This window comes from Cebus imitator, unplaced genomic scaffold, assembly GCF_001604975.1.
Source record: "Cebus imitator isolate Cc_AM_T3 unplaced genomic scaffold, Cebus_imitator-1.0 Scaffold299, whole genome shotgun sequence".
NCBI lineage: Eukaryota > Metazoa > Chordata > Mammalia > Primates > Cebidae > Cebus > Cebus imitator.
Window position 1 is genome coordinate 2,163,153 of NW_016107614.1, and position 25,369 is coordinate 2,188,521.

General features: G+C 46.0%; 1 protein-coding gene across 2 annotated transcripts in view; it reads left to right on the forward strand.

Moving 5' to 3' along the window:
• The window catches only part of PIK3AP1 (phosphoinositide-3-kinase adaptor protein 1), a 130,371-nt gene that overhangs the window by 94,902 nt on the left and 10,100 nt on the right, over positions 1–25,369 (forward strand). The window contains exons 9-14 of one of the 2 annotated variants that reach the window (XM_017502803.2): positions 1,327–1,422; positions 2,917–3,114; positions 6,357–6,422; positions 9,722–9,927; positions 13,234–13,306; positions 20,299–20,454. In XM_017502803.2, coding sequence (XP_017358292.1) covers positions 1,327–1,422; positions 2,917–3,114; positions 6,357–6,422; positions 9,722–9,927; positions 13,234–13,306; positions 20,299–20,454 — 795 coding nt within the window. The remainder of the gene's footprint in view (positions 1–1,326; positions 1,423–2,916; positions 3,115–6,356; positions 6,423–9,721; positions 9,928–13,233; positions 13,307–20,298; positions 20,455–25,369) is intronic. The other variant, XM_017502804.2, reaches the window with a different exon arrangement.

A 25,369-nucleotide genomic window follows, 5' to 3' on the forward strand; every position in this document is an offset into this window, starting at 1 on the left:
TTTTTGGTTGAGACAGGGTCTTGCTCTATCACCCAGGCTGGAGGGCAGTGACGTGATAACAGCTCACTGCCACCTTGACCTCCCTGGCCCAAACTATTCTCCCCCTTGCATTTCAAGTGTCTGGGACCACAGGGAGGTGCCGCTATACCTAGCTAATTTCTTCCATTTTTTATTTTTCTTGTAGAGATGGGATCTCACTTTGTTGCATAGGCTGGACTCGAACTCCTAGGCTCAAGTGATCCTTCTGCCTTGGCCTCCCACAGTATTGGGATTAAAGATGTGAGCCAACATGGCTGGCCCAGAGTTTCTTTTTTATATATATAAACAAATACAAAAATAGAATCTTATTTTTCCCTTTTTGGGTAGTATATTAATTATCTAAAATATATTTTTTGAAGATTCTGAGTCTTCACATTCATCAGAATCTTTAAGAATATATATTTCCTTTTCATTCCTTTTTCTCTCAAAATTTTTTTTTAATTAAATAATATGGTTCCAGTTATAGTTCCCTACTAACCCCCTCCGGAATCCAATTATCCTCCCTCCCTCTCCAGAGGTATTTATTCAATATTTATCATTCCCAGAATATTTATGTGTGTACTGCATATGTATGAATTCATAAACAATTTGTACTATATTTTTATAGGTTAGAACCTTATGTAAGCAATATAATACCAGACACCTGTCTGTAACTTTTTCACTCAACATTGTTTTTCAAAAGTAACTATGTTGATAGAAATAGCTTCAATACATTCTTTTTAATTGTTGTATAATGTTCCATTGTTTGAATAAACCACAATTTGTAAAGTAGGCATGGTGGTGCATGCCTGTAATCCTAGCTATTTGGGAGGCTGAGGTGTGAGGATGGCTGGAGGCCAGGAGTTTAAGGCTGCAGTGTCCTGTGGTTGTGCCTGTGAATATGCACTGCACTCCAGCCTGGGACCCTGCTTCTAATATACATATATACATGTGTGTATATACACATATTTATAATGCAATTTATTCCCTGTTATTATTTCCTTTTTTTCTGTAATAGTGCGACGATGTAGTATTTCAAAATTAAACCTATTATTTCAGATGCAAATAAGCATATCTTTACCTTTTGAGACCTGTGGTGCAAGGAAGAGCCTGAGGGTTGTGCATGTTGCTCTCTTTCATGCCCCGCACTTACTGGGTGTCCTTGGGTAGGTGGATGGATGGAGGGATGGATAGATCGATGAATGCTTGAATCTCTTAAGAGAGTTGCCAAACCTCATAGTTCCATCTGTAAACTCCTTGCCTGTGTAGGAGAATAATATATAACTCTTAGTCTCCTTTTCCTTCCAGATGTTGAAATGCTTCAGGCCAGTACATCTAACCCAATCCCTGGAGACGGTTTCTCTCGGGCCACTAAGGACACTATGATCCGAAAGTTTTTAGAAGGTGAGTGGTAGACATGAGGAGGGAAGCTAAAAGAGTGAAAGAAACAAAATGCAAGACGTTGTCTGGTTCTCTTTGAGGGTTGCTCCTGTCAAGGAATGGGCTGCTGCATACATGGCATGTGATGTGAATAAAGGCACTGCGCCTCCCTCTACTTCTCTACCTTGAGCTCCCCCATCAGTCCTTTAGAGGTGGTCCAAGAGTTCCAACCAGTGGAACCGCTTGTTTGTGTAAACAAGTTGCCTTTAGCAAGACCTCCTTTTAAAATGCATATGTTGCTTTTATTTGACCAAAATTTATTGAGTGCTTACTATGTGCAAAGCATTGTTCTGCATGTTGGGGCTGGAAATAAAAAGAAAAGCTCTGATGAATGCCTTCAGGAGACTCTACTTGCTGGAAAAGGAGGGGAATATAAACAAGGATTACTAAGTTGAGGCTGTGTTATTTAGTGGCTAGGAATGTGAACTCTGATCTGTTCTCAATTGTCTCATCCAGTTAGTTGCAACACCTTAGGCAAGTTACTCAACTCCTCTGGGGCTCAGTTTCCTCCATTGTAAAATGAGATAAATATTGTGATCATTAAATGAGTTAGTATGCATTAGGTCTCAGAGCACCACCATGCATATAACAAGCAGTTGATAAAGATTTATTATTGTTTTTATTATTATTGAAGGTTTCAAAGATAGAGGGTGTTAAATTGCATGAGTCATTCTTTAACCCTGTCCAATCGTTTACAATGTATGGTGGGGTCCGTTAATCAAGTAGATATTGAAAGCAGGGTGCTAAGTGGATGGGACTCAAGGGGACAAAAGTAGTTTTCACAGTGAAGAGGAAGGAAAAAAACTCTAAAGCAGTGGTAGATAAACCACAGCCCGGCCAGCTGACTGTCTTGTAAATAAAGTTTTATTGGAACACAACATGACCATTTATTTAGTATTGTTTATGGCTGCTTTCATGTCACAGGGGCAGAGTTGAGTACCTGCAACAGACTTTACAGCCTCAAAGGTTGAAATATTTACTATTTGGATCTTTAAAAAATGTGTTCTGACCCCCACTCTAGAATGAGAGGTTTTCCTGAGAGAAGAGTCCTGGGCAGTCTGTTTCAAGCCCTAGATAAGAAGTATCACTTTTATTGGACAGTCGGCAGTGAACGCCCCACCTTTCTTAACTAGGGCTTTGACAGTTAGTCTTATCTAGGACTTTCCCTAGTTCTAATGGGATGAATAACTGAATCCCAGGAGTAAAACAGAGATGATAAAGCCTTGTGCTTATGTCCTTGCACTGCATCGCTGGGTGTCAGTGAAGGTGGCATGAGTGTTTTCTCAGTTGCTTTGCATGGTGTTCTGAGCAGATGGTACAGGAAGTGATATTGGGGAAAGTCCATGGCAGAGGGCAGCACTGAGAAAACAAGGTGGGGTCCCTCACTCTGCTTTTGTGACTGGCAGACGCCCAGTTTGTTTGGCCGCCGCTTTCAGTCACCTTTCTCTGTGTTTCTAGGCAACAGCATGGGAATGACCAATCTGGAGAGAGATCTATGCCATCTTGATCAGGAAGAAGATGTTTATTACACAGTCGATGAAGATGAGGCCTTTTCCGTGGACCTGGCCAGCAGGCCCCCTGTCCCAGTACCCAGACCAGAGACCACTGCTCCTGGCGCTCACCAGCTGCCCGACAATGAACCATATATTTCTAAAGGCAAGTGTGGCAAGGAATGATGCCCAGCAGGGTCTTTGGAGCTTCTCAACAGGGATTTCCTGGATGATCTGGCTTTTTGAACCATTGCTCAGAGACTATCCCCTTCTAAATGGTCTTCAACCAGCCCTAGTAGACAGGGTCATATCTTGGGACAGATTATGGAGCTAGAATAGGAGCAATGACCAGAGTCAGTGCTGGCCTTCCATGAAGTATTTATGCACAGTTGCAAAGGCCGGTAAACAAGAACCCTGATAAATTTTTATCTCCTGAAACCCTTCTTGATATTATTAATTTTGAATAGTTAACATTTATTGAAATCTATCAAGCATGCTCTATCTGGAACACACCATTTAATCTTTACAATAACCTATTAGGTAAGGACCATCATTATCTCATTTTACAGATGAGGAAATAGAGGCTTTACAGAGGTCACTCAACCATAACATAGCAGAGCCAAGAGTTGAACTCAGAGAATCTGACTTCACAGCCCTGGCTTTTAGTTACTATGCTAAGCTGACCATCTATTTATGTTATTAAAAATTGGGTTTTGACTTCATAATTGTCCCTGGGACTTTAGTTAGATACTGATGGCATTGTTGGTTTCACTGTTTTTTGGACTTGGTTGCAATAATATGGTTACAAGTACTTTAAGAGTATTAGAAATAGGCCAGGAGGGGTGGCTTATGCCTGTAATCCCAACACTTTGGGAGGCCGAGGCAGTAGGTGACTTGAACCTGGGAGTTCAGGACTGTCCTAAGCAGCATGACAAAACTCTGTCTCTACAAAAAATTAGCTAGGTGTGGTGGCACGCACCTGTAGTCCCAGCTATTCAGGAGGCTGAGGTGGAAGCATTGCTTGAGCCTGGGAGATATAGGTTGCAGTGAGCTGAGATTGCACCACTGCACTTCAGCCTGGGCGACAGAGCAAGACCCTATCTGAAAAAAGAAAAAAAAAAAATTGCCAGATCTGTGCCCCTGAACTATATTCTGTTTTTCAATGGTATCGTCATGTTATTGGGGGGTGTGGCAAAAGGGAATTATAAATTGGGGAAGGGTAGCATTCACCCAGAGCCCTAGGTAGTTGGATCGGGGTTGCCAGATAAAATACAGGATGCCCAGTTAACTTTGAATTTCGAATAAATAGCAAATGAGTTTTTAGTGTATGTCCCAAGCAAATGAGTTTTTAGTGTATGTCCCAAGCAAATGAGTTTTTAGTGTATGTCCCAAATAGCACACACATTTTTGTTTTGCTTTTGTTTTGCAAAATCCAGCAACCCTGAACTGGGTAGGAATACAGTTGTGAGATACTACGTACAGCCAGGTGCAGTGACTGCTTATGACCTGCAGTCTTCTTGGGTATCATCTCCTTGGCATGAGCAGCAGACACTGTTGGTTCCCTGCCCGTGTCCCCCTAGCCCTTTACATTTCTGTGTTCACTGGCTGGACCCTACCTGTCAGCACCTGTGTCTTTCAGCCCAAGGGCTTCCTCTAGCACCTGGAGCTTTCTCTGCCCTCTTACAGGACAGGCTGAAAGCACTGGAGAATTAACAGACAGAGTCGCTGCCCTCAACCAGTGCCTGACAGAAGGTGTGGATGAGTGTCCCAATTTACTTGCCCCTCCGGTGGGAGAATTCTTAGTTACACATTCTACATTGATTTCTAGGGATTCCAAAGTTGCCCACAGTGTAACTGGCTTGATTACCCACCATTTATTGCACCATCCACTTCCCCGGCTTACTTCTGTCACCTCTCAAATAGACTGCGTGCACTTGAATCCTTGTCTCAGGTTCTGCTTCTGAGGGAACTCCATCTAAGAAGCATGCAAATATATGCTGGTCATTCCTAAATAGCGGAAGGAGTAGGGAACAGTATTGTTGGCATGGCTCATTGTAGGGAGGTGCTTGGACAGGGGCACAGATGATCCTTCAAGAGCCCTGATGGGCTTGCTAGGAAACTGTGGAGAAGCAAACGAGAGGAGAGAGGCAGGAGATGACAAAAGGGGCAAAGGCTTGGACACCAAAACACCTGGGTTCATCTCTCAGCTCTTGCATTTTCCAGCTGTACAGCATAGGACATTGGGAAGTCATTTCACCCTTTTCTTTCTTTTTTTTTATTTTTTTGAGACAGGGTCTTGCTGTGTTGCCCAGGCTGGTCTTGAACTCCTGTGCTCAAGCAATCCTCCTGCCTCAGCCTCCCAAAATGCTGGGATTATAGGTGTGAGTCACCATGCCCGGGGCCATTTTACCCTTTTAGGCTTTAGTTTCCTCATCTATAAAATGGGTATTGTAATGTTACGCGCATACATTAATACATGTCCTAATAATATATACTAATACTCTGCCATAGCCTTATTGTGAGGGTCAGATGAAATAATACAGAAGGAAGTACTTTATAAACAGTAAGGCATTATGGAGACATTACTTGGGTTAACTAGCATGCCAAGGTATTGCTGACTATTGGCAATAGTCTCAAAGTTCAGATGTGAATAATGATAATGAAAGCTAACACTGAGTGTTTACATGGGCCAGGCACTGTTCTAAGTACTTTCCATGTATTAACTCATTTAATACTCATTATAATCGAGTGAAAGAACTATTATCATCCCCATTCTACAGATAAGAAACAGGGATAGGGTGAGGTCAAGCCACTTGTCCAAGATCATATGGTTCACAAGCCACAGAGCTAGCATTTGGATTCAAGGGGCCTCTTTCAGAGCCCAGGGAGCCAGCGTCACCATGCCATCTTATCACTAAGTGAACATTTGTCATGTCCCGGTTTTCTCGCCTAACCTTCATGAGTCTATGCCTCATAAATGACTTCATCTTAATCTCTTTGGAGCTGTACACTTACTATAATATTCTACTGCCTGGAGTTCTGTCTTATGGCACTAGTTGGCATTTTAAGTGGCACTTCCTTTTATTCTCAAATTTCAAAGTTTTCCATGGCTAGCTTCAGGTGTTCAGGGGTCCAGGCACATGTCCTCGCTCCCATTACTGTTTTCTTTAATGAGCTTATAAATTCTGATCATGTCCTCTGGCTGGCTTTGTCTTTCTAGTTTTGAGATTGTATCTGTTTAGTCTGCCATTACTTGACAATTCCTAGTCCTTTTCACTAATTGCCTCTTTCTGCAATTTTGATTTACAAAACCACATACGGTGGTCCTAGGTATGGATTCATTATTACTATTATTTTGTACTAGATTTTGATAGTTTTTCGGTAATCAGAATATTCTTTATCTCATAGTTTTTGCAGAAAAAAATCAAGAGCGACCTGGGAATTTTTACGTTTCCTCAGAGAGCATCAGGAAAGGTAAGCCAGATGTTATATGAGCTGAACTTTTGGGTGGCAGAAGTGTTTGTAGGTTAGTGATTTCCAGGTGCAACAATAGCTCTGTGGCACTGAAAAATAGAGGGATCCAGTCCTGGCCAATATGGTGAAACCCCATCTCTACTAAAAATACAAAAAATTAGCCCGGCATGGTGGCAGGCACCTGTAGTCCCAGCTACTCAGGAGGCTGAGGCAGGAGAATCGCTTGAACCTGGGAGGGGGAGGTTGCAATAAGCTGAGTCTGAGCCACTGCACTCCAGCCTGGGTGACAGAGTGAGACTCCGTCTCAAGAAAAGAAAAACAAAAACAAAAATTAAATAAATAAATAAAAGAGAGATCCAAAGATACCTTAGGGTGGCGCTGTCTGAGAGTCTTGTACTGATGGTAAATGGGGACAGGAGGAGATCAGGGTCCTCTACAATGTTGTACAAATTGGTCATACAAATGACCTTAATCTAGTGGAAAGTATCCGTATGGCACATAAAGGTACAATCTAAACACAGAGGTTGATGCCAACAGGATGAAAGTAGGCGGCCCAGCACCCAGTCTTTACCTAATAATACAGCCTTTCTGGGCTATTTACTTACCTTATCTATACTAGTTAGACTATACTTTGATTCAACTTTTATTTAAAAGATATTTTGCTTGCCATTGGGGACCAACTTGGAAGTCTCATTTTCCTAAACACTTTTAAAGGAAGTTTGAGGAGCTAAGTGCTCTTTTGTTTTTTTCTTGATTAATTTTTTTTTGTACTAAACAGAAACACTCAGTATTATTCCACTGAGGATTCTTTTGAAAAGTAGCCGTGACACCATCTAAGCATCCGAAGACATCCCCCAAGGGCTCTGGTAGTGGGAAACGGGAACTGGTTGGCTTGTACATTTTGTTTTTTCCTCCACTGCATCTCCCAACACCATTAGAGAGCCTTGAGAAGGACAGTTGGGGTTGGTGGCTCATGCCTGTAATCCCAGCACTTTAGGAGGCCAAAACAGGTGGATCACAAAGTCTGGAGTTCGAGACCAGCCTGGCCAACATGGAGAAACCCCATCTCTACTAAAAATACAAAAAATAGCTGGGCATGGTGGCATGTGCCTGTAATCCCAGCTATTCAGGAGACTGAGGGAGGAGAATCACTTGAACCCGGGAGTCGGAGGTTACAGTGAGCTGAGATCAAACCACTGCACTCCAGCCTGGCAACAGAGCAAGACTCCATCTCAAAAAAAAAAAAAAAAAAAAAGGGCAGACCTGGGAGAAGGATGTGTGAGTGTGTGTGGACAGATAAGTGAATGGTTGGGCAGACTGCTAGATAAATGTCTTTGAGCCTTTTTCAATACTCACTGGTGAAGCCATTTCTCTTTTTTCTTCTTGTTACATCCCTGAATCACAATGCCCAAATGGGGTCCTGCTGGAGAAATTTAGATTCAAGTAGCCTCATATGAATTTAGTGAAATGCCAAGATGCCTCAGTGGCCCCATGGTTGCTGTGAGTAGATCACTCCCCATAGAACTGGATTCATGGCCTGGAGAGAGATGAGGGTTGACTCTGTATTACTCTAGAAGCTCCAAAGCAGAGAACTGTGAATTTGTAATGTGGGAGAGAGGCTGGCACAGGAACAACCCAAGGGTAGCCAGCCGGAAACCAGCACCTACTTTATACCTGGTGCTGTTGGGCTGGGTCATGATTCCATTGGTGTTCCAGTCTCCTGGGGCATTTCATGACCATCAGCCCACAATTGTTGTGCCCCATGCTGCTTAGACTCAGTGAGGGATGAGAGTGGGGCTAAGGGAAGCATCCTAGCTAAACTCTCTTCCAGTGTATTCTCTTCTGGCTGTGGATTTAAGTCTAAAGCAGTGGTTCTCAGCTGGAAGTGATTTTGCTCCCCCTCCCTAAAGAATATTTGGCAATATAGGGGAAATGTTTAGTTGTCACAACTAAAGAAGGGGGTGCTGCTAGCGTTTAATGGGTAGAAGCCCGGGATGCTGCTGAACAGCCTACAGTGCACAGGGCGCTCCCACACCGTAAGGAATTATCTGGCCCCAAATGTCAATAGTGCCAAGGTTGAGAAATGCTGTCTAAAGGCTTCTCAATAATTAAGACTTGACTGCTTCTCCAAGAATACACCAAATGGTGGATGATGCTGATGCAGCGGGAGGGCCTGGGGGCCCTGGAATGGGAGGCTGTGATGGCTTCCCTGGAGGCTTTGGCAGCAACATTCAGGCCGAGGTTGTGGCTGTGGCTGGGGCCAAGGCTCTGGAGCTCATGGAGGGAAGGCTGAGAACAAGGAGTGGATGCCTATCACTAAGCTAGACCACCTAGCCAAGGACATGAAGAGCAAGTCCTAGGAGATCTCTGTTCTCTCTGCCCATAAAGCAGTCTGAACTGAGATCATTGACCTTTTCCTGGGGTCATCTCTCAAGAATGGGGTTCCGAAGATTATGCTGGTACAGAAGCTGATCCAGGCTGGTCATTACACCAGGTTCAAGGTGTTTGCTCCCATTGAGGACGACAGTGGCCATGTCGTCTGGATATTAAGTACTCCAAGGAGGTAGCCACTGCCATCCAAGGGGCCATCATCCTGGCCAAGCTCTCACTGGGCCTGCACAGAGAGTTTACAGGGGGAACAAGATCAGCAAGCCCCACCCAGCCCTTGCAAGGTGACAGGCTGCTGACTCTGTGCTGGTGTGCCTCATCCCTGCCCCGAGGGGCACTAACATCATCTTGGCCTCTGTGCCCAAGAAGCTGCTGATGATGGCTGCTATAGCTTGGCCAGGGGCTGCACTGCCACCCTGGGCCACCTGTGAACCTAGGCCACCTTTGAACCTGGACCACCTATGAACTTGACCCTTGACCTCTGGAAAGAGACTGTATTCACCAAGTCTCCCTACCAGAAATTCACTGACCATCTCTCAAGACCCACACCAGAGTCTCTGAGCAGAAGACCCAGGTTCCAGCTGTGTCTACAACTTAGGGTTTTTATATAAGAAAAATGAAATGAATTAAGCCTGTTAAAAAAAGTAATAATAATTAAGACTTGGCAGATTCAGCAGATTTCACACCTCCCTTAAATGTTGCAGCCTTGTCTTTAGCATGATAGGCTTTGAAATTATAAGCTGCTTTCTTCTCCCCTGATTTTATATTGTATCTCCCCCTCCTTGTCCACATGTAATTGTTCTTTTGAGACAAGTCCTCTTGAGCCTGTGACCAGCCTCATTAACCCCAGGCCTCTGGTGAGTGGTCCCCAGTTGGGGAGCTGTCAAGCTGAGTTTTGCCATCCTTTCCAGAGGCGCCTGTCAGACCGTGGAGGGACAGGCCCCAGTCGAGTATATATGACCCTTTTGCGGGGATGAAAACTCCAGGCCAGCGGCAGCTTATCACCCTCCAGGAGCAGGTGAAACTGGGCATTGTCAATGTGGATGAGGCTGTGCTTCACTTCAAAGAATGGCAGCTCAACCAGAAGAAACGATCGGAGTCCTTTCGTTTCCAGCAGGTAACTGGCTTCGTACGGAATTTGTTTCATGTCTGCTTCCCCCTTTGACAGTGGAGGAGGGCTGGGCCTTGGTTGCTTGTGTATTGCCCTACCTGGACACCCATGGCTGGGCCTGCGAACGTTTGAGTTTGATTGTAAACCAGTGAGTGCGTGTGAGTGTCACCTTGGTCTGTAACCACATGGCTCCCAGGCTGAGAGCTGGATGGCTTTTCCAGGTGCCATGAGGCTTGAGATCAGGAACAAAGGCTCAACTACAAACCCTAACTCTGCTGCTGTCTCTCTGCATTGGCTCCCTGCTTCTGCTTTCCAGCTTTTTTCTTTATAGAGTCCCTCTTTCTATTCCTACTACCAAATACCCTCACAACTATCACACTTTAGCACTCAAAGAGAATGTGGAAAGCTCCCAAGAAATATGATTAAATGAACAAAACAAGTTACAGATACAAAACCACCCAAATTAAAACAACTCAGACACATCCACACACAAACTGTATTTCTATGGATGTGTATATCAATGCAAGGACAAAGATCTGGAAACAGCCGCCTCAGGCCCATTCCAGGGACCACCTCTTGGGAGAAGGACTGGGGTGTCAGAGGAGACTCTGGCTCTACCTGTATAATTTGAAGCTTTTATGAGAATATACAACTCCATACCTGTACCATAAGTATACACTATGTATAATTAAAAACAATAAAAAGAATGCGAACTCAACCTTAGGAAGCTCATTCCTAGTGCATCAATGCCTTTGTATCAAAAAGGAGGAACTGGAGCTTAGGGGGTTAGGAGACATGTCCAAGATGACTTTCCTAGTACGGGGCCAAGTTAGGGCTGGAACTATTGCCTTTTCTCTCCACCTCCTCAGGCCGCTTCCTTCAACGTACTAGCCAGGCTCAACCCTGCTTACCCTCAGAGATCAGACAGGGTTGGGCACGTTCAGGGTGGTGCGCTGCAGACCCTGGCAGTGTGTATTCTAACCTCTGTTCTTATGCTAGCTGACATACCAGCTTTTGAGGTGGAGAGCAAGCAGCATCCCTCCAGGGCTGAGCTGGGAGGCCGCCTTCTGGGAGAGGATTAGTGGTAAAGAGTGGGGAAGTGTGTCATCAGGCAGTATTGGCTGAGCTCTGACAGTGCTACATTAGGAATTGTGCTCAGCATTGAATAGAACTGGTCTGTTTCACTCATAGACGGATGTGAAATAAGTATTGTTCCTCCTGTTCCACAGAAAACTGAGGCTCAGAGAGGCAAATAGGCAGTCAAGGTTCAAACCTCCCCTTTCTCACCCCAGAGCCTGTGCTCCTTTCTGCCTTCTTAGCGCTCCGTAAGACAGGGGCACCCACTCTGCCAGCTGCCTCCCTCCCTGTGGGGGTCTGAAGGGTGGGAGGACACCCTAGAGAGCCGAATGCAGGAATCACGGTTGCTCTTCACTCAGGAGCCCCGGGGAGGCTGCAGTCCTGCTGAGGAAAGGCTGGCCCTGGCTAAACAATGTTTTTTATCTCCTTGCCGAGTTGTGCAACCACGTGACACAGTAATTCAGAGCAGAGCTCTGCAGCCGGCAGCCTGAATTTACATCTTTGTTCTGCCACTTGTGGCTGGATGACCTTGACCTTGCTGTGCCTCTGTTTTTCCACCTCTGAAATGTGAAGGGGGAGGACTAGGTGATGTAAGCCACTGTAAGCAGCACACCTGGCACATAGTAAATAAGTGATGAATGTTAGCTTTCTATGTTTATGTCCAAAAGACCTCTTCCTTTCCCATGAACTGGCCCAGAACTCTTGGGTATAGCAGACAACTGGGGTCCATATTCAATTGGCAGAGAATCCCAGCCCCTGGGGGCTCACATTGCTAGTCTCCGGGCACTTCCTGAGTATCCCCCATCCAATGGTTAGTGGTGTGGAGACGTTCCTGGGTGGAGGCCTCATCTTCCTTTTCCTCTGCCTCTGTCCACTCCTCTGTCTCCTTTACATCGCCCTCTCACAGGTGGACACTGAAGGTTTCCTTCAGCTCCCTCTCTGTGCGGTCCCGCGCTTCCAGCCACCAGTTGGCTGTGTCCTCCTGAGGTGCCCCAGGCCAGCGGCAGCTTATCACCCTCCAGGAGCAGGTGAAGCTGGGCATTGTCAACGTGGATGAGGCTGTGCTCACTGCTGTCTAACAACAGATCATCCCTCAAGGCCGCTTCTCTTTCCCAACACTCTCTCTGTGCTCATTGTACCATCTTCTCTTGGAGATACGGATGAGACTCAGAGCCTCTTTGGCCTTCTCCTGTGCTTCTGCACACCCAGCCAGCGGCGTGTCCTGCTGGGTCCTGCTCTGTGGCATTCATCCTCTTGCATCTGCTTCTGTCTCTCCATTCCTCCAGCCACATCCTCGTGTCAGCTTCTGTCACCTGCATCTGGCACATTCCATAGTCTCCAGGAAGGTCGGCTGGGCTTTGTTCTTTCTTTTCTAGTTGACTAGAACCTTAAAACCATGACAAGGTCACAACTTTCAGCGTTTCCCTGCTGCCTCCTGGACAAAGCTCAGTCTCTTCATCCTGCAGCCTCAGGCCAACGCTTGTTTTCAGTTTGGCCTCCTGCAACTCCCCCACATGAACCTTCTACTCCAGCCAGATTGTCTGGACATCTTCCCTGGGGCATTTTCCCTAGAATGCTCAGGCACTTAACTTCAGGGTTATTGTTAATCGACTAAAAGAGAAACAATCTTGACCCTCACATATCTATTCAACATTTATTGAGTGATTACAATGGACCAGATGGCAGGAGTACAGAAAGGTACAAGACCTGGTCTCTTAATGTTAGAGAGCTCACCGCAAGAGTGTCACATGGTGAGGCAGTGCAGCCCACATGCCGCATGGCTAGCGTGGGCAGTCACTAAGGACCGGAGCATCTGAGGAGGCTGCAGGGAGAAGGTGAGACTTGATGCAGGCCTGGAACAGACTCGTGGAGAGGAACCAGCATCCCTGAAAGTCAGGGGAATGATGTGAGAATACTGTCTCAGAGACAGGAATACCTGTGGAGTGTTTATGAGCTCAGCTAAGAGGCATATAAGAGAGGGGCCGTGTAGAACAGAGCTGGGAACCAGAGGGGAGGAAAGACTCTTTCTTGTGGAAGAGTTATCTTCTCTTCAGGTACAGATTCTGTGAATACTTGGATTTCTGGAGGCTGACTGAATCTGCTGAGCCACATGTGCATATTGTAAATGTGACTGCAATGTGATATACCCTACAAACGGCATACAATCAGAAACTCTCATGTCCAGAGGGTGTCATTCTGTGGTACACTCAAAAAATAAAAAAAATTCTTTTCCAGGAAAATCTTAAACGACTAAGAGACAGCATCACCCGAAGACAGAGAGAGAAGCAAAAATCTGGAAAGCAGACAGGTATGTGGCTTACCAGGGCACTGCATTGTGTGGGACATTGCTGTCATCTGTTGTCCTCGACTCCCCTTTTGGCTGTGGCCTGAGTGGGGAGACCACTTGCCCAGCACTCATTGCGCTGTTTACAGATCTGGGTCCCCCGCTAGACTGTAAAGGCCTTTTAGGCAGGGATTATGTCTTATTTATTCTATAAACAATCTGGTACCTGGTATACAAGACATACAACTCTGCATCCTTTCCTCCTTTTCACACAAAGAGGATGGTGATACTTCCTCTGCAAGCACCTGACTCTCCCCTTGGTAGTTAGGAGGACGTATGTTTTCTAAGCAGAGAAAGGAGAAAATTCCATTTAAACAGTGTCTGTTTTTTCTGATTCTGGTGAGCAGTGGCATCATCTGCATCTGCACCGTACACTGCTTCAGAAGCCCAGGCCCCAGGTATAGCAGAGCTCCCACGGTGCAATAGCAGGGCCACAAATTCTAGTGGTGTGCACTATGGACTGGGCACCCCTGCTCACCTTAAGCCTATCCCCTGTGCCAGCCATGTGGTACCACCACCCCTGAGCAAGGAGCTGGTGTTTACCAACAATGCACCTTCCCACAGAGGGCCTCTGGCATGGTGGGCCTCTGTGATTAACGCTGGCCAGCCTTATAGCAAGAGGAACATGCAGGAGAAGGCTTTCAGAGGCACTCAGATCTTGAGTGGAGCCTTATCACACGAGGAACCAAGTAGAAATCTAGCCCTCTTTGTGCACAACTTCCAAAGTCTCTCTCCAGCTGCCATCAACAGCCCAACTTCCCATGAACCTGGTTGGGCTGGTAAAACGCTGATCTCCAAACAGGACATTCTCTCCTGCCATGGGCTCCTTGCTCATGCCATGCGTCTTCCTTCTCACCTGTATGAAAACTACTGGGATGCAAGACCCAGCCCTGGCAGCCCCTTCTCAGTGATGCTCTCCTGGACCACTCTAGGCCATGGTATTCCTTCCTCATTCAAGCATATGTGGGACCTACCACCCCTTCCATTCATCTGGCACTTCCCTTTTTCTGTCTCTGGTTGATATCACTTCATTCCTTTATCCAAGCCACTGGCAGTCCAGAGATGTTCTGCTTCCAAAGCACATCCTAAATCTGGTCATTTCTGACCATTTCCCATGTCACTGCTGCAGCCAAGCCACATCATCCCTTGCCTAGACCAGGGGAGTAGCCCCTCAGTCATTTCCCCTTGTTCACTCTTGCCTTTCTACAGTTAACCCATTGTAGCCAATGATGTTTAAAAGTGTTTAAAATCAGATAATGCCACGCCCTTGATCAAAGCCTTCCAGGGGCTCCCGTCCCACTCAGGGTAAAATCATATTCCTACTTACAGCCTACAAGGCCCATGTGATCTGACCCCTGAGCCCATACTTCATTCTCCCCCAAACCCTGTGCTCCAGTCGCAGGACTCCTTCTTATTGCTTTAACAAGCCAAGAGCATTTCTCCCTCAGGACCTGTGCACTTGCCATTCCCCTGCCTTCCCCACATCTTCACCTTCTGGTCCTTTTCACCCTTCAGAGTTCAGTGTAGCATTTCCTCATCAGAGGCCTTCTCTGCCATTCTCTCCAGAGGAGCCCTCCACTACTCACTTCCAGCTCCCTGGCGTCCTCTCTTTTCACATATCACAGACTGGAATCATCTTTGGTTTCTGTTTTCATGGTTATGGTCCAACACCTCATCTCCCTCCTAGTAGAAACTCCACATGGACAGAAACATGTCTGCTGTGCACTCCATGGAGTCCCCAGGGTGCAGCATGGTACGGTGATGGAGCTTCAGAAGTCTTTGTTGGAATGATTGGCTTCAGGAAACTGTTTGGTGACACCACTCATTCATTCCACACATAACAGGCACCAGGCATGCTGCCAAATACAGAGACCTATGAGACACTAGCTTCACCATCTGGTAGCCTAATGAGTCAGTTATCTTTGTATTCACATAGGTTTGGCTTTCCCTACTAGGGTCTGTTCCACCATGCCTAATACAGTGTTTTGCAGGTAGTACTAACCTAGTGAATGTCAATGATTTGGGGAGAAGAGGGGTTACGAGGTTTTAACCATCGCAGAAGGTCAGAGAGGTCATCCTACGACTTCTGCTTGGGTGTCTAGATTTTAAATTTACGCTGCCAGTACCTGAGTTCACACTTGTCTGTCCTGCTGGTTGAGAAAAAGAGAAAGGAGAAAAGGCAGAAAAGCTGTTTCAAGATGTGCACAGTCATCCTAGGGTCAGATTATAGGGGTCTCAGTGATAAAAGGACTGAGGTGCTTTTAAAAACTAGAGTCCATAAGCCTAAAGATAGGAGCCTTGATGAAATGAAACATTTCAGGGCTTTAAATATAAACAGCATCAAGAAACCTGTGATTTGGTGGCACACCCAGTGTTTGAAGGTCCAAGAGTCCTAGTATTGGAGTCACATGTGCTCAGCAGTCTGGGATCGAGACCTGAGCCTTCTGGGTCTCTTCACATCCTGACCACTCACCTAGGCTCCACCTGGTGCCACTGGAGGTACTGAAGCAAGACAGACGCACATGCAGAGTAGAGGGGATGGACTCTGGGGCCAGCGAGGTTGGGTCAAATTCCTGCTCACTGCTCACCCCTCACTAGCTGGGAACTGTGGGCAAGATACTTCACCTCCCCGAGCCTCAGTCCTCCTTTGCAAAACGGTAAAAGTGAAAGTACCCACCCCATTAGGGAACATTGGATGAGTTAGGGTATAACCAGTGCCTAGCACAGTGCCTGGTACATAAGAGTACCCCTTAAAGTGTCCATGCTCATGATTACACAGAGGCCCACACACCAGCTGTGGTCCTCTCAGGCAGGGCCATCCAGAATGAATCACAAGTTCTGGAACATTATGCAAGATTCACCCAAGGCTGATCAGGCTCTGAACAAGTGATTTATAGCCACCAGTAGCTATATCTAAATTAGAATGATCAATATCTACATTTTTCCAAAAGATCATGGCTTAGTTTGCTCCATCTCCACCCCCCATCCCCTACTCCCCAAGAAGCAGACCCTCTGACAAGGATATTTTGGGGAGAGGGGTGTTAAATATTTGTATGTTTTATATTGGAGCTTTAATCAATGTAATAACTATTGAGAGATTAAACTGTATATAATTTGACACCAAACAAGAATGACCAGGGACAGCAAGCAATCTACATGGGTTCTGCCTGTCAGCCCCAAGGGCCTCCTTGTTTGTGGTTTTTATTGTAATAAAATATATATAACATAAAATTGACCATTTGAACCACGGGTTTTTTTGGGACCAAGTCTCGCTCTGTCGCCGAGACTGGAGTGCAGTGGCATGATCACGGCTCACTGCAACCTCTGCCTCCCAGTTCAAACGATTCTCCTGCCTCAGCCTCCTGAGTAGCTGAGACTACAGGCACACGCCACCCACGCCCAGCTAATTTTTGTATTCTTTTAGTAGAGACGGGGTTTCACCATGTTGGTCAGGCTGGTCTCAAACTCCTGACCTTGTGATCTGCCCCCCTCGGCCTCCCAAAGTGCTGGGATTACAGGCGTGAGCCACCGCGCCCAACCTTGAACCATTTTTAAGTGTACAATTCAAGCCGGGTGTGATGGCTCACACCTGTAATCCCAGCACTTTGGGAGGCCATCAGGAGGTTGAAGTGGGAGGATCAATTGAGGCCAGGAGTCTGAGACAAGCCTGGTCAATATGGCAAAACCTTGTCTCTACCAAAAATATAAAAATTAGTTGGGTGTGGTGACATGTACCTCTAGTCCCAACTACTCAGGAAGCTGAGGGAGGAGAATCACTTGAACCCAGGAGGCAGAGGTTGCAGTGAGCCAAGATCGCACCATAGCACTCCAGCCTGGGTGACAGTGCCAGACTCTATCTCAAAAAAATAAAAAGTATAAAATTCAGTGGCATTAAGTACATTCACAGTGTTGTGCCGCCATTACCACTTCCATTTCTAGAACTTTTCTCCCCGATAAGGATTTTGGAGCAAATAGCTGGTGTGGGAGGTGATCCCAGGGACTATGGTGGGGATAGGGAAGTGAGACAGGGAGGAGTCAGTGGAGAACACCCACCGAGGAGCGAGAGAGCTGGGACATTTATACACCAGCCCCCATCAGTTGTTGGTGAAGGCCTGCTGGGGGAGGAGCACCCATCGTTCTGCTATGAGAAACAGCCTCAGGCAATTGGAAGTTGGACCCTGTACTGCATACCCAAGGGCAGCATTTGCCAAAGAAAGGGCATCATTTATAGTTGAATAAATGTGACATATTATTGACACATTATAACACAGATCTGTGGGAAAATTAGGGTTGATGAATAACGTTTGTGCATAAAGGCTCTATTCTAAGAATGTAACCCATTCTAAACACAGGGACTGACTATTCCTTTCAGAACTTCATTTGCCCTAGGAAAAAAATATTAATCTTTAATTTGGGTTAGAATGCCAAAGAGAATTAAGAAAATTAAGACTGTTCTTAATAACTTGACCATTATTCTTCAACCCCAGGGAGTTGTTTGCTCTTACTGGGCTGGTACAGAGCGTTGATAGTGTAGGAAATTAGAGAAGGGCTGGTGAGAGCCAGGGCCTCACAGAGAAGATAATCAATATTTGTGTTCTGGGTGTATCCTGTGGGGCAGGACATGGAGGAGCTAACCGGGTCCCAGGAAATTCGGGTTCTGATTCCTCCTTTGTCACTGAATCACTTTATGATCCAGGGCAATTCCTTTAGCTGCTCTGTGCCTCAGTTTCCTCACCAGGGTTATACCTGACCTACCTACTTAATGGAGAAGTCATGAAGTTCAAAGGAGCTATAATAATGCATATAAATGCACTTTGGGAAAGCACTATGCAATATAATCATGATAATTATCCCTAGCACTGTACCTTTATTCAAAGAATATCAGGATTTTATAAACATTCGGACTGGCTCTACCTGATTTTCTGAACTTTTGACACCCCTATTTTTTTTCCTGTGTATTTTATTTTCCTTCTTTATAGAATTAGTTGAGGTTAAAAAATTGCCTCCTTGAAGTTAACTAAGCAGACTGGAATCTCCCTTAAAAAAAAAAATATATATATATATATATATATTTTTTTTTTAGGCCAGTTGTGGTTGCTCATGCCTGTAATCCCAGCACTTTGGGAGGCCAAGGTGGGCGGATCATGAAGTCAGGAGTTCAAGACTAGCCTGGCCAACATAGTGAAGCCCCGTCTCTACTAAAAATACCAAAATTAGCCAGATGTGGTGGCATGTGCCTGTAGTCCCAACTACTTGGGAGGCTGAGGTAGGAGAATTGCTCGAACCTGGGAGGCAGAGGTTGCAGTGAGCCAAGATTGCGCCACTATACTCCAATCTGGGCGATAGAGAGACTTCGTCTCAAAAAAAAAAGAGAGATTTTTAAAAAGCTAGGTCAGAACTGAAAGAAAAAAGAAAAAAAGCCTGTCACTTGTTTGGTTTCTTAAGATGCTGTGGGTGGCACCCATGTGAAAGTACCCCTGGCTGTCCTCTGTCCAAGTGGCTCCAAGCTGGTATGGGTGCTTCCATGGCATGGTTGTAGCTGAGAGAGCCCCAGCATGTGAAAAAGACCTGGATTACACAAACCCTGGGAAGCTGGTCGGACACTTGGACCATACACCACACCTGGAACTAGAGTCCCCAGATGAGGAAGGCTCATGCCTATGCAAGCCAACAATCCACGCCAAACATTCTCTGTGCAGAATGTTCACTGGGGACCTTGGTGTGCCCTGTCCTCTCGCCGCTCCTTCATCCTGTTCTGGTTTATCCATTCACCCTGCCAGATTTCTGGCTTTGGCAGGTGGAGCCACCACTGCCCCTGGACTCTCTGAACTTCCTGCCACGCCTGTTCCCTACAAGGGTAGAGGCGGAGGAGGAAGTGGTACCAGAAGATAAAAGGACACGTCCCCAAAGCTAACACCTCTTCTACCCAAGTTTATACAGCTACCACTGTATAAACCCTGCGCCTGGGCTTGGGAAGGTCCAAGGCAGCCAGGGGAGCCTTGAGGCAGGAGCACATCTTGCCTTCAGGAGGAAGTTGGTGCTGGTGCCCCCAGACTTTTTTCCTCCTTATTAGAGGAGCTGTTTTCTGTTCCTAGAACCCAGCATTAGAAATGTAGGGAGGAATAGAGATAATCTCTGGGCAGAGCTAAGCCAGTAAGGAGGCCAGGTCAGTGCTTTGCTCGGCAGAGGCATCAGCTGTCTTACCTGTGGTCCTTGCAAGTCACAAAATCTTTCAAAGACCTGAAGGACTTCCTTTCATTAGCTTTCTGGGTCATTACTGTCCATGTGGGCCAGCTACCCTCCCCCACCCACCCACCATCTTTTATGCAGAGAGCCAGGGGCTGTACGAGCAGTGGTTAAGAGCCTGGTCTCCGGATCCTGTGTTCAAATCCTAGCTCTGCCACTTACCAGCTGTTTGACAGGACACGCTGCATCACTTCTCTGTACCTTAGTTGCTGTTGGCATTGGTGATAATAGTATTTACTTCTTGGGTGTTGTGGGGATTAAATGAGGGAAAAATGCCAAAGCTCTCAGAACGGTGCTTGGTGCATAGGGTAGCCTGTGATTACAGTCAAGGATGGACATATCCCCCCTCACATAAGGCGAGTGATTCAGAGCTGGTAGCTGACTTGCTGGACTTCCACAGCTGCTCAGCGGCAGGGCTGAGGGCCCAGACCTTTCCCTCGTGGCTTGTTGCTTCCGCTCCCTGGTGCAGAAGCGCTTCTCTGTCCCTTTCTCACATCCTTCTGTCCCTCTCTTCTGTCTCCCAGTGACAGCTACATAGGATTCAGTACAGTTTCAGTGCTGAAGGGGAAGGGGCCACCAACCCAGGGCCCCTCCCCGTCTTATCAGCTTTTCCCCTCCCCTTGGGGAGGCAGGTAGAGGGAAGCTGCTGAGCAGCTTGGCAGGTGACAGTCTGGTGTCTTGAAGCTCATCCCTCTTTCCTCCAATTCCAGACTTGGAAATCACAGTCCCAATTCGGCACTCACAGCACCTGCCTGCTAAAGTGGAATTTGGAGTCTATGAGAGTGGCCCCAGGAAAAGCGTCTTTCCCCCCAGGACGGAGCTGAGACGAGGAGACTGGAAAACAGACAGCACCTCCAGCACAGCAAGTGAGGAGCTGGGGTTGCAGGGGGTGGGGTCTTCTTAGCTGGGCTCTAGCCTGCGCCCTTGGGCCTTAGGAAACATCCTCTTTTTTTTTTTTTGAGACGGAGTTTCGCTCTTGTTACCCAGGCTGGAGTGCAATGGCGCGATCTCGGCTCACCGCAACCTCCGCCTCCTGGGTTCAGGCAATTCTCCTGCCTCAGCCTCCTGAGTAGCTGGGATTACAGGCACGCGCCACCATGCCCAGCTAATTTTTTGTAGTTTTAGTAGAGACGGGGTTTCACCATGTTGACCAGGATGGTCTCGATCTCTTGACCTCGTGATCCACCCGCCTCGGCCTCCCAAAGTGCTGGGATTACAGGCTTGAGCCACCGCGCCCGGCCAGGAAACATCCTCTTAAGAGCCCAAGATATCTCCAGTGGGGCCTGGTTGGGGTTTGAGAGGTGTAAAAGATGGGGCAGAGTTACTGTTTGCCCATGAGGTTTGCTTCGTATCCCACGAAGCCCAGTTGCATCATTATTACTCTAGCCCTTTCCTAAATATCAAAACTTAATACTAATAGTTAACATTTATTGAGCATTTACTATATTCTAAGCCATTTCATAGATTATCTAATTTAATTCTCACCAAAGCTCTGTGAAATAGGGACTATCATCTCTGTTTCCTGAGGAGGAAGCAAGAGGCGTAGTGCTCTGTTCTAGGTTAAATAGCTAGTGTGGAATAGCCAGGATTTGAACTCAGTCTGGATACAGAGCCAAGACTCTTAGCCACTGTTCTTTGCTGCTTCCCCAACTGTGATAAAGCAAAGGAAAGGGCACAGAGTCAGACATATCAGAAAATAATGGACTCAAGTAAAATAAAAAGAAGAAAAAAAAATAATGGACTCAAATTTGAACATTCTAACTTACAGGCAGGTTGAGGATCTAATTAGGTAATGCCTTCCTTTTGGCTGGCAAGCTTCAATAGCTGTGTGATTGCACAGACAATAGAGGCTGATGCACAGGCGGGAGCTGAGGGCTTTGTTCCCATATCCAGGGCAGTGTTAGCTGACTCTAGACACACTGGCTTCACAAGCCACGTAGACTGAGTTTCTCTTCTTTCATACATTTCAGTGCTAAGAAAACAGCTAGGAAAGCAATACTAGAGCCAGAGAGTAGCTGAAGTTCAGGACTCATATCTCCTGAAATGTTGGGCAGAGAACCCCATAATGCATGTTGGAGCAGGAAGGTTTTCTAAGCCAGGGGTTCTTCATCTTTTCTGCATCACAAAGCCCCTTGAGAATCTGATATATAATTTGGCTCTGTCTCTAAGACACATGCACAGGTCTGTGACACACACACAATTTTGCCCACCATGGACTTAGGTCAAGAACCTCTGAACTAGTTTTCCTCCATCCTTTATAGAGGGGGTATTTGTGACCCAGAGAGAGAGAGAATTTTGCCCAAGGTCACGTAGCCAGTGAATAGGAAAGGTGCGAGTAGAACCTAGTTCCACTCTCTTTCAGGTGAAGGTTTCTGCCATCATTACCTGTCAAAACAGACGCCCAGCCTATTACATGACTGCCTGGGAAGTCTAGACTGGACGGAGGAGAAAACTTCCCCTTACGTAATAGGGGTGATCATTTGTATGCAAAGCCCCCTGGGGGCAATTTGAGAATTCTGACACGTTCAGGAATGGGAGAGATATTCTCAGGAATCACAGGTAGCAGAAGGAGCAAGGGACAGGTGGCTATCTCTATCTCTGAGACCTGTGGAAGAGGAGAGGGGAAGTGGTAGAACCTCTCAGGGCATAGACAATGCATCCCAGGGTGGGAGAGGAGCGTGACAGCTGGAAACTTTACAAGACAAATGCCTATGTTTTTAGGGGGCTAGCCTGGAGTGAAGAGAAGATGAGAAGAATAAATTACTTTTCCCCTCGTGTGGTGGTTTAGTGCCCAGGAATGGCTGGCTCATCTGGTTAGAAAATGTTACTAAATGACAAACCAATGGATTTTACTCTACTTTGTGGCTATAGTCTGCACCCAGTCCCTGTTATACAGTTTCCGCTGTCTATTGCCATGCAATGAACCATGCCAAAATGTAGTGGCTTAAAACAACCTTTTATTTATGCCTGATCTTACAAGTTGGACAAGACGCGGTGGGGATGGTGGGTCGTCTCTCCTCTGTGGCATCAGCTGGGGTCACTCAAGAGTTGGCGTTCAGCTGTAAGCTCTTCTTGGGATGAAACATCCAAGGAAGCCTCTCATCCTCCAGGGCCTCTCTACACATGGCCTTTAATTCATAGCCTGAACTTTTTATATGGCAGCAACATCTGGAGAGGGAATAGTCCAAAGGGAAAAGCCCCAGCGTGCTAGTGCTTAGCAAGCTTTGGCTTGCATCATGCTTGCTAATGCCATGTTGGCCAAAGCAGGTCATGTGGCTAAGCTAGAGTGCGGCGGGTGGCAAGATCCTGGGCGGGGGGGGGTGACTTCGGGTCACTAGTGGTTAGTCTACCATCTTGAAATGGATGATGGTAATGAGAGCTGCTTTCATTAATCAAATGGTTATTCTTTGCATGCCCTGTGCCAAGCATGTCACCATATTTTCAGGTTCATTTTATACAACAGTGCTCTGAATTTCTAGATAAGAAAATGAAGCAGAGAGGGTAAGCGACTTGCCCCAAGTCTCTTGGCAAGTAAGCAGGGGGTCTGGAATTGATATCCATATCTTCCTGTGCTTTCAACTGTGGGAGTGTACCGCTTTCGAAATAGAAATAGTTCCCATGGCAGGGAGGGAGAGTGAGGATGGCCCAGCTTATCCACCAACTGCCCCTTAACCCCATGAATCACACCCTAAAAACAGCACTGTTTTTATTATGGTGCAGCTGTCATCTCTTGGAAACCACAGAAAAACAGTTGCAGGTTAAATCTGGTTATAACTAAAAATTCAAGCCCCACATATTAGTGTTATGTTTAAGCAAACAAAAGTTTCATAACAGAAAGGCTGTTGACCTCCTAGGTGTCTGGCCCAAGTTTCTTTTTTCTTTCTTTCTTTTTTAAAACAGACAATAGTTTCAAGTGTAACTAAGTTTCTTAAGAATCATAGTATACTTTTATATATTCATTTTTTTCTCTCACTCATTGATCCACCCAATACTGAGGACAGCTCTGTGTATACTGAGCTAGACTGTATATTAGAGACCCAGAGATGAAAAAGAACCAGAGCCTGTCTTTAGGAGACTTGTAACAGAGGAGAGAAAGTACAAAAGTAGCATAGTGTTAGATGCTTGTCCAGTACTTCTCCCCTGATGATAGAAGCCTACCAAGGGGAGGGCACTGCCCTCCTTCTCCCTGGCAAGTATGAAGATGAGGGGAGCTGGGGCCAGAGTCTCTTTCCAACTGTGCAGCCCAGAGGGGATTTGGGCAAGCAAGTCATCAGCCTGGAGAGGAGGAGGGCCAGGGCCAAGATTTAGAGCCAAATATTGGGGTTGAAGATTTAAGAATGCCAACAGAAGTGACAGTGGAAACTGATGGGTATGAGTTTCTGGAGTCATGGAGCCGGTGCCTGTGGCAGCTTTATTACTTCTTGCTAGCAGATAACCTTCAAAAAGATGATGGCTCATCGTAAGGGAATGTGGTGAACACTAGGGAATGGCATGGGGAGGCTTAGCCCCAGAAGGATGCGGGCCTGTGGGCTCAAGGGGTCACTATTAGTAGGGGGAATGTGGAAAGGTTTTGATAGCATTTGTCCTGAGCTTTGGAGACTGAGGAGGTTTTAGACTTGTGGACAGGAGTGGGCTGGGAGGAGTAGGGAGAAAAAGACAGCCTGGTCCTTGAACAGTGTTGTGTATGGGTAACTGAGTAGAAAGGGACGGGATCACATGCTCATTAATAAACCAATTCTGCATCCCCTGGATTATAGAAACATTTTAATATAGGATTTTAAACTTAAAAATCTGTCCCCAAGAAATAATTCAAAATTATAATCTTAACCTGCTCTATTCAAACTAATAGCTAAATTAATTAGGTCAAAGTTGATACCAGAATGCAACCAAAACTGCTACCTATAAAGTTATGTGGCTAGGAGCTATCTGAAGTGGAAATTCAGCAAACCTAAGATCTTGGCTATGTTGTTAGTGAGAATATTGGAAAATTAAAGTTAAGATCTCCTTGTTTTAGTTGGTTAACTCTTATTCTTTCTTCTTCACTGCTAGATCACCATGTGCTTATTCTAATGCTGTGCTGTCCAGTATGGTAGCCACTGGCTGCATGGGGCTATTTAAATTTTTAAGTTAATTATGACTAAATAAAATTTAAAATTAATTTCCTTGGTTGCACTGGCCATGTTTCCTACTTGCTACCATATTGGATAACACACAATAAAAGGTGTCCTGAAAGTTATATTGGATGGTGCCATTCTAATGATACAGGTGATAAATTCCCAACTGAAAAACCTTGAGTGCCTAAACTCACAGAGTCACAATTCTGACCATGAACGTAAATTGTACTTTTGAGGGCCAGGCATGGTGGCTTACACTTGTAATCCCAGCTTTTTGGGAGGCCGAGGTGGACAGATCAAGAGGTCAGGAGTTTTGAGACCAGCCTGGCCAACATGGTGAAACCCCATCTCTACTAAAAATACAAATATTAGCCGGGCATGATGGCACATGCCTGTAGTCCCAGCTACTTGGGTGGCTGAAGTAGGAGAATCCTTGAACCCAGGAGGCAGAGATTGCAGTGAGCCAAGATCGTGCCACTGCACTCCAGCCTGGGCAATAGAGCAAAACTCTGTCTCAGAAAAAAAAAAAAAAATTATACTTTTGTGTGTGTACTTTGCATTTTCTTTTGTGTCAAAGGGTCTGGCCCCTTATTACAAGGTGTGTCTGCATGGGTGATACATACGTGTTTGCTAAAATTCCTAAGTAAAAAGCTGTAGCAACAAAGTT